Here is a 13,036-nt window from a genome sequence, read left to right as displayed (position 1 = left end):
TGTTTTTTAAAATCACATCCTGATCTATAGCGTTTACCAAAAGCTTTCTTTTTGGAAACGAAAGCTCAGCCCAGCTGGACTGGGTCAGTGGTTGAGCGTCGACCTATGAACCAGGAGGTCACAGTTGGATTCCCGGTCGGGGCACAGGCCCCAGTTACAGGCTCGATTCCCGGTAAGGGGCGTGCAGAAGGCAGCCGATCAATGACTCTCATCATCTCTCTCCCTTCCTCTCTCTGAAATCAATAAACACATTTAAAAATATATATATTTAAAAAAAAGAAAAGTGAGAGCTCAAAGTTGGAGAAAATGACAGATGACAGCAAGGATACTGGTCTAAAATACCCTTTTCTCCATAATCTTCTCATAGTTGTCAAGGGCTTGTTGCGTATTACCTTTAAATTGCACCTGCCACTGTCCTGTCCAGTGTCCCCCTGGCAGCCTGGCGTCTCCTAAACTGGGAAGGACGAAGGGGGAGGGGGTGCTCTGTCTCCGTCCGGCTGAGTGCCCCACCCTGTGCTGTGTGTGTGGGTTCGGGTGCTCAGGGTGGCCTTTCTGAGAAGGGGAATCTGACTCTTAATGATAATTTTCACTATGGAGAATTTTCATCAGCACCGGACATGCTCTAGAATGTCCCCTCTTTGGAAAGTTCTCGTGACTGCACATGCCCCCTACCCAGTGCTCCTCCCACAGCCACAGCCGAGCTTCTGAAAAGACCTGTCCGTTCCCACTGCCGCTCCCGGCCGCTCTTCAGTCCCTCCACCTGTCTTTGGTCCCCACCGCTCCCCTCAATGCGGTCAAGGTTCTATGTTGCCCAATCCCATCTAGGCAAACTTTAGGAAACTTTGCTATCTGTATTTTATTAACCTCTTTGGCCTCTCACCCTGTGAAAATCACTAGTGTTCCAAACCCAAAGGATGGAGGCCGACCTCTCCAGGCTGGGACAGAGCTGCTAAGGCAGGGCCGGGGGTCCCGTGGGGCCCGGGAGCAGGGACGCTCTGCGGCCTCGCAGCGGGAGCATGGCCCAGGCCCCCGTGGCCTCAGTAACAAGGGGCAGAGCAACCTTCAAGACAGCACCTTGGCCTTAGGTTTCATCTCACAGAAAACTTAGACCAGCATTTGTCTGCTGTTTTACATTTTCTTCCAAAATGCGAGATACCTGCTATCGTCACGGAAGAACTTATTTCTCTTTGATTGATAGTGACGTGTCCCTCTCCCGGGCCCAGCACAAAAATGACCTCGGACTGAAATGGAGATGAGTGCAGGCCCTAGTCACCACCAACTCACCAAAAATGTTGTGTCTCGAGTGGAGCCATTCAGAGGATGCTTATCCCATCAGCTTAAGGGACAGTGTGACAACCAGAGTTTAGCCTGTTGGAGATCAAGTAACGGTTCCAAGCTCCTCCTGGAGCCGGGGTGAACACGTCACCTATATTGTAACCCAGCTGCCGCTGGTGGTCTCCGGCATTCTGGCGACAGGGCACCCAGCAGCAAACAGCCTGAATTTACCCTTCCTCAAGGCGTCACGCCCATTCATGTAGCGACACGGAGGCTGCGGGCTGGTGTCTAACCCTCGGATCTCTCAATGCGGAGGGTCTTCAGTAGGCTGCGGTGTGTTAATGGGGCTGTTTTCCTGGCTAAGCTTGTTATTTGCGGCCATGCCTCCCCGTCCAATAACACAGCAAACAGGCTACAAAGTCACCACGGTCACACAACGGTGGCCGTGAATGCCATCAGTCACCCCACATTCCCCTCCGTTCACAGGGTGCGGAGACCCCCTGGACAGCTACGTAGGCACGCAGGGGGCGTCGCTGATCACTCTCGACAAGAAACAGCTGGAGGCGGGGAGCGTGGCCGAGTGTGCGGAGAAATGCGAGGAGGAGACAGACTTCACTTGCAGGTAGTTTCATTGTCATGGCGCCTACGCAGGCACCCGGCTGCTTGCGACACTGTTATTTCCATATCAAGAAACTTGCTCACGGGCTTGACAAGGATAGGATTTAATAGGATTGGAGTTTGGAATCCGTATTTGCTCCCTGTATCTGAATCCATACAAAGAATTTCTTGTTAAACTTATGAGTGCCTTCTTTAGAAAAATGCCCCCAAAGGAACTTCTCTATTTTTACATATGACATGAGCAGCTATTATTCTGAGCTCTTGTTTTTAATATCATTATCAATAAGTATTTATTAAGGATCACATGTGTGGAAGTATCCTAGACCCTACTGAGCAAAGAAGTACAGATCCAGTGATCTGGTGTATATGAGATGTAGCCCTAGATAGGATAGGTTTTGTACAGATGCAAGATTCAGATCTTGCCTTTTGTAGTTATAGCGTGGTGTTGTCACAGAAATTGGATAAAATGTAAATTTTTAAAAATACAGCCAATGTGAGGTATGGGGGAGTGACATAATCAGCATGTGCTCTATAAAATCCAGAGGAAAAACATTCCTAAGGGTGGATAGAGCTAGGAAGGCCTCAGGGAGGAGATGGGAACTGAGCTGGCTTTGAAGGGTCAGTGGGAGCTTGGTAAACACTGATGAAGCTGGAGGCATCCCAGGCAGAGGGTGTGGCATGGACCAAGGTGGCTAAAGCAAAGGGGGCTGGAAAGGTAGCTGTGGGTGGCTTTGAATGTCAGACCGAATGTCCACGGCAGGACTGCGTGGATGGGCGAGGAGGCGTGAGGTCAAGGGCGAGGGGTAGAATGTAGCGGTGGAGTCAAAGGAAAATTACAGGAGTCACACAGACCATTTTGGAAACAAGTTGGAGGCAATCAGAACGGCTTCTTTCTAACACAAAAGCAAATATTCCAGAACTTAATTAAGAACAGGAGTGAGGAAAGAGCAGAGCAGCTGAAGCAGAAAGAGACCTGGGAGGACCAGAGGGGGGAGAAGGTGAAGGTGGAAGAAACAATGTATCGTTTTTGCAGCATCTCATTGATACAATTCTGAGCTCCTTGATCCAGCAAGAGTTAAGAGTTGTCTTTCGAGTCTCCTGCTTGTTAATAAAAGTTTGCTTCCCTTCATTAAAGAGAAACTTCTCTTGTGTTTCCTGATTCTCCCCTGCAGGTCGTTCCAGTATCACAGTAAAGAGCAGCACTGTGTGATCATGGCTGACAACAGCAAGTCTTCCCTGGTGCTTAGGATGAGAGATGTGGTTTTATTTGAAAAGAGAAGTGGGTACAATGTTTTCTTTTCCCTCCGCCCCCTCCCCCTTCCCCTCCTTTAGATCTAATTTATCAGACCACAGAATGGGGGCCCTGGGGCGCAGCAAGATTAAATGGGGAGTCAGGACAAGATTGGACCCCTAACCTACCATATCAACTAGAGTCTATTACTTCACCTTTTATGTTTCATTCTTCTTAATTTAAAAACGAAGGGATCAGATTTACAAAATCACGTCTACTGCTATGACTCTGAAAGTAAAGTATTCCAAGTTTTATTTTGTTTTTAAGGAGGAGGCGGGAGTCTAGACATTCCTTATGATCCTGGCCTTTCATTCTGCAGGACCATGGTCTTTGGGCCCTGACTTTGGGACTGAAGCCTGGAGGGGGAAAAAACCACACTGAAGTGTTTTATATCCTCAGTAGCATTTTCATAGAGGCAAAAGTTTTATTTTTATTCTTAAAATTTCTCCTCTGGGGGGGGGGGGGGGTCATGGTCTGTACTTCCCCTGGCCTCTGATATTGTCTTTAGAAAATGGACCAGAGTTGCCGGCTCTTTCCCACAGTTCCCTTGAGATGAGCTGCCCCACTGCTGAGGGTGACAGGCGGCCTGCATTCCCATGGAAACCGCATGCTTTTTTAGATATGAAAAAGTTCATGAACTGTTTATGAAGATTTAAGTGAATGAATGACGTTTTAAAACGCCCTCCTAACCTCTGTTGTTGGGGGGGTATTAAGGCCATTTATAACAACCGAGCTCCCCAAATGCCCCGTATCGCGGGCTCTCGAGGCAGCAAGGAACATCCTGTCTCACGTGCTCTTGACAATGACCTGCGACACGCTCTCCAGTCCCACTGCAGAACTCCAGATAAGGCTTTCGAAGGTTTAAAGAGGAGTGTGTGTCTGCAACCCTCCCTTCCCGACGGCTGTTGATCTTTTTTTTTTTAACCCTCACCTGAGGATATGTTTATTGATTTTAGAGAGAGAAAGGGAGGGGGAGAGAGAGAGAAACATCGACCGGTTGCCTCCCACATACGCACCCCGACCGGGGATCAAACCCGAAACGTAGGTATGCGCCCCGACCGGAGAATCGAACCGCCACCTTCTCGGTGTGTCGGACGACGCTCCTACCAACCGAGCCACCTGGCTGGGCCTGTTTATCTTTAATTCTTGAGATTAAAGTGCACATTAGATCTAAAATCTCTCTGGTGAAGTTACTAGTCTTTACAGATAGTGAGTAAACGATGATAATGAATACACGGGATTACCTCCTGCCCACCAGGTTAAAGAAAAGGGGGCCTGGGGGATTCTCCCTGCAAACGCTAACATGTAATGTCACCTGTAAATTGTTAACCAGAAGGGACATGGGGGTGACCGCTGGCCTTAGTTTGAATCATTGTAGTTGCCTGTTTTCCAGGCGATGGAAAGGAGCAAAAGGTTATATAAACTCTGGCAGGTACATACAAACAAAGGAGAGGTAAAAAGTCAAAAGTCAGTCATTTTGGGGCGCTTGTTTCTTTACTGTGGAATATCAACCCACCACTGCTAAATTACCTGCCAGCGTTTTTCTGGGAACAGTGTCACATGGAACATCTCCCGCTTGCTGCCATGGCCACTGCCACCAGCCGGGTCTCAGCTGCCATCGTCACTGGCTGGGCCACTGCAGTGGCTGGTCTGTGACAGCCCTGCTTCAAAGCCTTAGGGCCCTTGCAGTAAAATCCAAATGCCTGCCCTGGCCCATTTGGCTCAGTGGTTAGAGCTTCAGCCCGGGCACCAAAGGGTCTCAGGTTTGAGTCCCAGTCAAGGGCACATACCTGGGTTACAGGTTCAATTCCCAGCCCCGGTCGTGGTGTGTGTGGGAGGCAACCAATCGATGTGTCTCTCTCACATCGATGTTTCTCTCTTTCCCTCTCTCTCTCCTCCTCCCTCCTTCCCTTCCACTCTCTCTAATAATCAATGGGGGAAAAATATCCTTGGGTGAAGATTAACAACAATAACCAAAAAATCCAAATGTTCACCAAACGATCCAGGGCCCTGAGTCAGTGAACACCACCCCCCCCCAAGTGCCGGCTCACTAGGCTTACACATGGTCCGGTAACATGCCAGGCACCCCCCTGCTGCCTGGGGCCCTCTTCTGTCCCTTCCCTGGCCAGTTCCTTCCCATCTCCCAGGTCTCAGCTCCAGCCCACCTCCTTTTCAAAGTCTGCCCTGACCCCTGGGCCTTGAAAGGGCCTTGAGTTTACACTTTGGATAAGTATCGTATGTCTACTGTAACAATGTATCTCAGTGAAGATCTACTTGCAATCTTTATGCAGACAGTGGGGTTGAAAGTGCTACAGGTGTGTTAGAAACGCTTTCCCCAGAGAACTGATCAATTAATTTTAAAACCTGGCTAAAGTGGGGAATCATGAAAGGTGATACAAACATACCTGAAATGGTTTATATTTTCATTGAAAACACAAGTTACATGGACACATTTTGGGTGGAGGTTTTTTGTCCTTGAACATTGGCACCGACAGGAGTTACCTGGTATGTTTCTTGCATAAACGGTTCTCTAAGTGCCTTGTCTACCATAATCCGGCTCCTGCTCTTTGAAGTGGAGCCAGGTCTAAAGACATCTATCCATCATTCTGACTGTAAAACACCTGTATATTTTTATGATCTCCCCCCAGAAAACTTACATAGTCAGCTATCTGAGTGGATGCCCTCAGTGGACTTATAGCAATTTTTAAAACTGTTCAGCTCTTTCAAGTCTTTACACGCATTCAACTCAGTTAAAAAGAAGCCTTTTTTCCTTCATTTCTCAGTTTAGAATATTGTAATAACCATGTATGGCGCCAGCTCAGTTTAGATCATCTCTAATCAAATACAGCTATATAAAAAGTTTTGACAATAAAAATAACTGACCCTTGTCAATTGTAAGCATATAACCTAACTGGTGGGACCGGAAGTGGGCGGGCACACTGGAAAGTGGCCTGCTGGCCACAGGTGGCCACCCTAAACACGTGGGACACAGGTGGGCCCCTGACAGTGTGTTTTAAGGACAGCATGGAGCCCCTAACCTCTGAGCAGGTTAAGTGGCGGCTGGTTGAGAGCATCTACGGTCAACATTTAAAATAGGCCACAATTTTATAACCCTGTTTGACGCTTTTCTTATTTAAAATACTGGGAGCCTCAAAAAAGTGAGGTGGCCTGGATCTCTTTTGGCCCCTGAAAAGCCCACTGCCCACCCTGTCTGAAGGCCTTTATCCCAACTGCCTTCACTCGCCAACAAGCTGTTTATGTTCTCGGTCACACATGTCACCGTGAGGCTGCACCCTTGATCACTTTCTGTGACCGGCCCCCTGACTCCACTGGAGTGTAAGCTGCACAATTGGAGGGCCTCCCCTGTTCCACACCCCATGTGCCCCCAGCCCCTAGTGTGGTGCCCGTTGCACGGAGGGGCTACAGCTTTGAATAAATGGGCCAAAGCCCCGAGCAGCTCCGTTAGCTGCAGCTCTGACATAGATAAAAAGGACGACCTTGGGTAGGAGGACCCCCGTGTCATCGGCCGTACAAGTCCCTTCCCTCGCCGTGACGCAGGGCTGGGCGTGGACTTCCTTGCTGGGAAGGGACTGACCGCTGCGTGGCCTTTTCAGTATATCTTTCAGAGTGCAAGACCGGACACGGAAGGAACTACCGGGGGATGGTGTCCAAAACGAGAAAGGGGGTTGCCTGCCAAAAATGGAGTGACAGCTTCCCGCACGTCCCTAAGTAAGGCTTTCTCTTTCATCTCTGTGTTCACCTAGTGCACGTAGAATGAGCCCATTGCCTCTAAACGCAACCAGAACAGGTGAGCAAACGGGGACAGGGAGAACCTTATTGGTGCCGATGTGAAAGGGTTAATTATTTATAGCCAACACGCGGAAAATGGTTGTTCCCCATTCACTCTGTGTGTGCGCTTTTCTAGAAGGCCGAGATCACAGAAGGATGCCTAGTAAAAATATAGAACCACAAAACCATGAATCCTAGGCTGAGTCAGAGAAGACCAAAGATGGCCACGCTTAGGACTAAATTCGCTGAAATCACACCTACCAAATTAGAACTCTCACCAGGTGTCACCTCAGGTTGTGGGGCAAAAGAGCAAATAAAATATAAATGAAAAAAATGGATTATCCTGCAATTGGCCTGTTTATTTTAGTGTCACTCTTATTGTACGTTTCCCAATAGGACATTAGGAAGCATTAAGGTCTCAGTAACAAAGCTCATCTATACCTAGTAGGATCTGGTGCCCACCCCAACAAATTGCCTTCACTGTATCCCCTCGTGCTGGGCAGATCTAATATTCTTGGGGCATTAGGGCTTATAGGGGTCAAACGATTAAACCGAATGGCCAAATCCTAGCTGTCAAGGGCCTTAGAGATAATCTAGGCCATCTCTACGCAGGCAGGTGAGGAAACTAGGGTTCAATCTACCAGAGACAGGAGCATAGAAGAATCAGAAACAGAGCCTGCCTTTCGACTCCAAGTCTTGGGCTTTTGAGCTAATTTGTTATCTCTAGGAAGCAACTCATCTCTAGGACTGAAAATGAGCTTAACGCCCCCCACCTCCCCCGCACACACTCCCCCATCGAACCTGGCGGCGTTTCCGAGAGAGGCGGTGTTTGGAATCAGGCAGATCTGACTTAAGTTCCCGAGAGTCTGCTTGCAAACTGTTCAGACCTCGCTTACGTTTAGCCAGACATGTTTGGTTTTCCGCTGCGGCGTCTCAGTTTTCTCATCTGTAGAACAGGCAGAGCCCCTTCCTGGCCGGGGCTTTCGTTAAGACTAACCGAGAGAAGGCAGAGAGCGATTTCCGGGTAACCCGGGAGCGTTGTGCCCACAGGTGGAAGGGTGTGGAAGGCCATCGTTCTCACAGAGCCGGGCAGCTGACAGAGCAGGTGCCTGGGCGAGCCAGGAGGGCAGCGGGCGCGGGGACATTGTTTCCATGCCTGTGCGCGGGGCAGCTTGGCGCTGCTGCTTGAGAGCGCCTGTCGCTGCAGCAATAGTGGTAACCTGAGCGCAGCCATAGGCAAATGGAAGATCGGCAGCACTGAGCCTCCAGCATCAGGACGCAGGACCTCGAACTCGGGATGGGAAATAGGGGGCACCTCGTGCTGCGCTGCTGATAACAGGCGGATGTTTAAGGTGCAACCAGAGTGACTCCTTCCCACCCGCACAGGTACTCGCCCACCAGCCACCCCTCAGAGGGCCTGGAGGAAAACTACTGCAGGAACCCAGACAACGACGTGAAGGGGCCCTGGTGCTACACCACCGACCCCGACACCAGGTTCGACTACTGCGACATTCCCGAGTGCGAAGGTAGGCGCGGCTCTGACCTGCCCCCCTCCTCCCACCCGCACAGGGATTTCCCCCGGGGCCGTTGTGGCTCATCATTTAGTGCCCTGCTGACGCACTGAGGGGTATATGAACCTCGTGGAAAGGGTGAAACTTGCTCAGACACCCCCTCCCCCGTATTGACCGGAATCATTTTTACAAAAACGTTTCTTCAATGTGTACAAATATAAAACTACATGTAAACTCCAGATACGAACGCCCCATGCTTAAAGCTGGGCACAGTATAAAGACAAAACAGATTTGCAGTTAAATCGCCCAGATAAAACCACAAAATCAATACAATTCAAATAAACAACGTTAATGCAGAGACTTGGTTGTTGCACTGAAGCTAAGCCATGAGCCAGTTTTCAAATCAGCAGTTTGTTATTTTAATGAACCAACCAATTTAATAGCACACCTCAGAAGTCAATCCTAGAAACTCAAAACATCCCACTGGAAAAAAATGTTCTGCATCTCACATTCCCTGCTCCATTTGTTGGTGCAAGGGGCCGATGGAGGACGGGATGTGCAGCCACCTGTGACAGCTCAGGTCCCCATCGCTCTGTCCACTTCAGTTCTGGGGACTCCTCCTTTGTGTACTATGTCACGAGGCCATCTGTCCCATCACGGACATGAACGCGTCATCCTCATACCAAGTCTGACTCTTTTTCCCCTTATTACTCCGTGACACAAAGTCATAGGTTACCGTGCTGCTGTGCCATGTTATTTCAATAATTCCCATCAAAGGGTCTGCTTTTCAATAATACAAGAAAGCAAAGGACAGCCAGCCGTGCTTCTCAATCATAAAAAAGAGAACCGTGTCACTTTAGGCGAATAGCGTTCCCCAGCGAGGTCATGAGCACAAACAGAACCCCAGCATGCGAATCCTGGGGACGCCGCCATCCCCACGATCAGATAATTCCTTAGAAATGGCTTAAGAGCCCTATTGAAACGAAGACACCAAATGCTTAAAAATCTCAGTAGAGAAGTTTCGGACTTCTAATAAATGGGCCCCCTCTCCAGCCGCTCCCCCAGCCCCCCCTCGGTCCCTCCGCCCGGCCAGGGGCCAGTGCACCCCAGCCTGAGGACGTGGCACTGTGGACTTTCTGAATTTGGTCCTGACTATAATCGTTGAGGGGGCCTTGACCAAAATATGCTCATTTCACCATTTGAAGGGAAGAGCGGCATTTTAGGTTGTATTAGAAAACGGAGTCTTCGGTGCCAATTTTATTGCCAAGTGATTGCCGGTCGGTACCTATGGGCAAGGGCCAGCGGCGACTGAGACGTTTTTAGGGGGGCTCCAGGTCTCTCTGCCGTGCTTCACCCATCTCGGCTTCTCTCTCTCTCCTCCCTGCACGCCCGCCCAGATGAATGTATGCACTGCAGCGGAGAAAAATACGAGGGGAAAATTTCCAAGACCAAGTCTGGGCTTGAATGCCAGGCCTGGGACTCGCAGACCCCGCACGCCCACGGCTACCTGCCCTCCAAGTAAGTCGCGCCGGGAAGGCGCCCGGTGCTCGCGACCCTGCCGCTCCGCGGGGCACTCGCTGAGGCTTAGATTCTTTCACAGTCCTCGAGATTCTTTCATAGCTGATGTTTCCGGGCCTCCGCGTCTGCCTCTGCCCACGTGGCTGCCAGGGAAGCTGCACCCCTGCGCCGCACAGCGTGGGCCTGGGCGCCGGTCGGACAGGCAGAGCCTCAGGCCCCTGCAGCCGGGTCTGAGTCGTAACCCAAGTCCCGGCCGGTGTGTGTGCACATGGAGATTTGAGAAACACGGATGCATCTCACTTGTGCATTCCCCCAATGTTTTTCTCTTCTCTCTGTTCTTTGCCTTTCCCTTCCTACCGATGAGCGTCAACGCTTCCTAACCTCCTGGGCTTTGGGGGTTCTATGAACCCCTCAATGTTTCATGTGTATTCACATCGGTGCATTTTTCTGGGGCGACGATTCCCAACTTTCGCTAGATTCTCAAAGGGGCCATGGATGTACAATAGGAATGAGAGTCCCTGACCTGGGGAACCTCCCCCTTTCCTGGAAGACACCCCCTCTCTGTAGCTGCTTCCGATCTTTCTCTCCACTCTCTGACGACTGTGGGAGCATCCCAGCGCTTAAGGAACGAGACTAAGCCCCGGATTTCACGGTGGAGAACAGCTCCACGGAATCTCTGTACCTCCCATTCCAAATAGTTAAGCAACACAGCAGTTGCCTTTTCCATTAAAGAAGAAATATACGGAAAAGGCCTCGTGGCCCTGGCCCGGGTAAATGCACGTCCGGGACATGGAAGAAGACTGTCGAGGCCCCTGCTGTTCGCTTAGCCCATCCCCAGCAAGCAGGTCCAGCCTCGGAGGGGCATGTGCAATAAGCCCAGAGGGCCACGGGCCTGGCAAGCATCTCGCGGTCTCAGCCCAGGTCCCACTGGGGGGCTCGCTGGCCTGCACCACTGGGCCGGGCGCTCACAGGAGCCCAGCCTGCCCCATTCTGTTTCTATAAGTTAAAGGCTAGCAGGACCAGGCCCTGGTAGACCAGGTTTCTTTAAGCTCTGAAGATGGCAACTACCAAGTACCTTGTGTTTTTTAAATTGCTCTGATTTGCGATCCAATAACTGGGGTTTGCTTACATCAATCTTCCAGACGGCCAAAATTATAAAGTTACTCATCCTGTTCTGTGACTTACACACGTAAACTGTTAGGAAGATAGTCCTTAGACCACTGAGCTCATCTTCCTTATGAGGTTGTCATCTCTTTGAGGACAGCCTTCCTCCAGCCACCTCCCTGGGAGCTTGACTGTGCCTAGCAGGTGCTCAATATTTGCTCATTTAAAATGATTCTTCTCTGGAAAGGGTCAGTGTTATTAAAATCCTTCTTGCCCACTTTCAGATTTCCAAGCAAGAACTTGAAGATGAATTACTGTCGCAACCCTGACGGGGAGCCCCGGCCATGGTGTTTCACCACCGATCCCAGCAAACGCTGGGAATTCTGCGACATCCCGCGCTGCAGTGAGTACGGCCCCCCCAGCCCGCAGGGCCTCCCGCTCTGGCTCCTGGCATCGAGAACGAAGCACGTACCTGTGCCTGAGGCTGTGCCTCGAAAGTGCCCGATACATGCGGCGGGACGTGGTTGCTCTTGTAAAGCAACCTACTGGGTACTGTCTGTCGGCCATCGTCAGAGCGTCCGTCGATCGCGGGTTTTGTTTCATTTCCCGTCTAAGACGGTTGAATGTGGGCTCCTGAAGGCAGTGGCTCTGACAGAAGGAAGTCAGACCTGCTTCCCGCGCACGGGTTTCACGCCAACGAGCGCCTGTCCGATAGTCGCTTTGTAAACAAGCGGCGTCTCTCACGCCCCGTTTCCAGGGCGCCCCCCCCCCCCCCGGTGAGTGAGCGACGGGAGGAGAGAGCTCGGGGCGGGGAAGGCGAGCCGGCTGGCTTAGTGGGAAAGGCCCGAAAGACACAGTTTTATAATCTTTTCCTTCCATGAGAAGTTGAAGCCGAGGCCTCAACGTTTGCACAAGGACAGTCACCGAAGTTAGAAGGGCTCAGGGGGCCCTGCGGGCGGGCGTCCTGTTCTTGGGTGCGACAGTCACCCTTTGGGGGCACTGAGGTGCCTCAGGTGCTCTCCTTCTTTCTGAACATCGCTTTCTCTTTCTGTCACCTTGTTTCCGTTTCTCCTCCGGAATCGCGCGATTTCTGGATGCCCAGCTCCCCCTCGGAGGCGCGCCTTGGCCCCCTTTCCGTGGGCTCCCGGGTGGCTTAGGGAACAGCGGGTGTCCTTTAGTTACGTTTACTCGGTGGATAATTCATTCTTCACAAAGGAAGCTGGGCCGCGGGTGTATGTGAGGATTCGGGGTGAGGGTGACACGCTGGTCCTTAGCACCAAGGACAAACGGAGAGAGGAAATCGGAAGAAGCCTGGCCTCCAAGGACCTTGCCCCCGGAGGAGTTCCTCACGGGACGATCTTGTAGACGTTGACTCCGCCAAGCCAGCTTCTTCTAAAAATGACAAACAATTTTCCAGTGCCGAGTTCCGAGAGAGGGTGAACAGAAAAGCAGCCAGGCTGATGCCACCTACCTGCACCCCCCATCCCATCCACCTGTGCACCCTCCCTTTAAAAACTATTCACCGTAATTTATTATCCCCATTCAAGCAACACCCCCGCCGCCTTCCGGCCCCACGTATCAGTGTCTGAAGGGAAGAGGCGAGAGCTATGCTGGGAACGTGGCTGTCACTCTCTCCGGGCACACTTGCCAGCGCTGGAGCGAACAGACGCCTCACAAGCACAATAGGACCCCAGAAAACTTTCCCTGCAAGTAAGTCCACCTCTGGGCTCGTTCCCCGGGGCTGAACCGAGTTTGGGGTCCCGCTGACTTTCCTTTAGCTCGAGTGACTACAGGTAAAGTGTTCTGCAGTGAAAACTGGCCAAGTCCTGCGCAGGGGGCGGTGAAATTCAGTCTTGATTGCCCTGTAACACTGGTTCTCAAAGTGAGGTTCTGGCCAGCAGCAGGATTTTTGTTAGAAATGCAACTTTTG

The 13,036-nt window shown here is 51.1% G+C and overlaps 1 protein-coding gene across 1 annotated transcript in view; it reads left to right on the top strand.

Moving 5' to 3' along the window:
- Nucleotides 1-13,036, top strand: part of PLG (plasminogen) — a 33,636-nt gene that overhangs the window by 2,398 nt on the left and 18,202 nt on the right. The window contains exons 2-8 of the mRNA XM_081139908.1: nucleotides 1,762-1,897; nucleotides 3,066-3,172; nucleotides 6,799-6,913; nucleotides 8,360-8,499; nucleotides 9,882-10,002; nucleotides 11,391-11,509; nucleotides 12,654-12,816. Of these exons, the coding sequence (XP_080996034.1) occupies nucleotides 1,762-1,897; nucleotides 3,066-3,172; nucleotides 6,799-6,913; nucleotides 8,360-8,499; nucleotides 9,882-10,002; nucleotides 11,391-11,509; nucleotides 12,654-12,816 (901 nt within the window). The remainder of the gene's footprint in view (nucleotides 1-1,761; nucleotides 1,898-3,065; nucleotides 3,173-6,798; nucleotides 6,914-8,359; nucleotides 8,500-9,881; nucleotides 10,003-11,390; nucleotides 11,510-12,653; nucleotides 12,817-13,036) is intronic.

Source organism: Miniopterus schreibersii (assembly GCF_964146895.1).
Source record: "Miniopterus schreibersii genome assembly, chromosome: 6".
NCBI lineage: Eukaryota > Metazoa > Chordata > Mammalia > Chiroptera > Miniopteridae > Miniopterus > Miniopterus schreibersii.
Note: the sequence above shows the minus strand (reverse complement) of the source record. Positions and strands in the feature narration are given on the sequence as shown.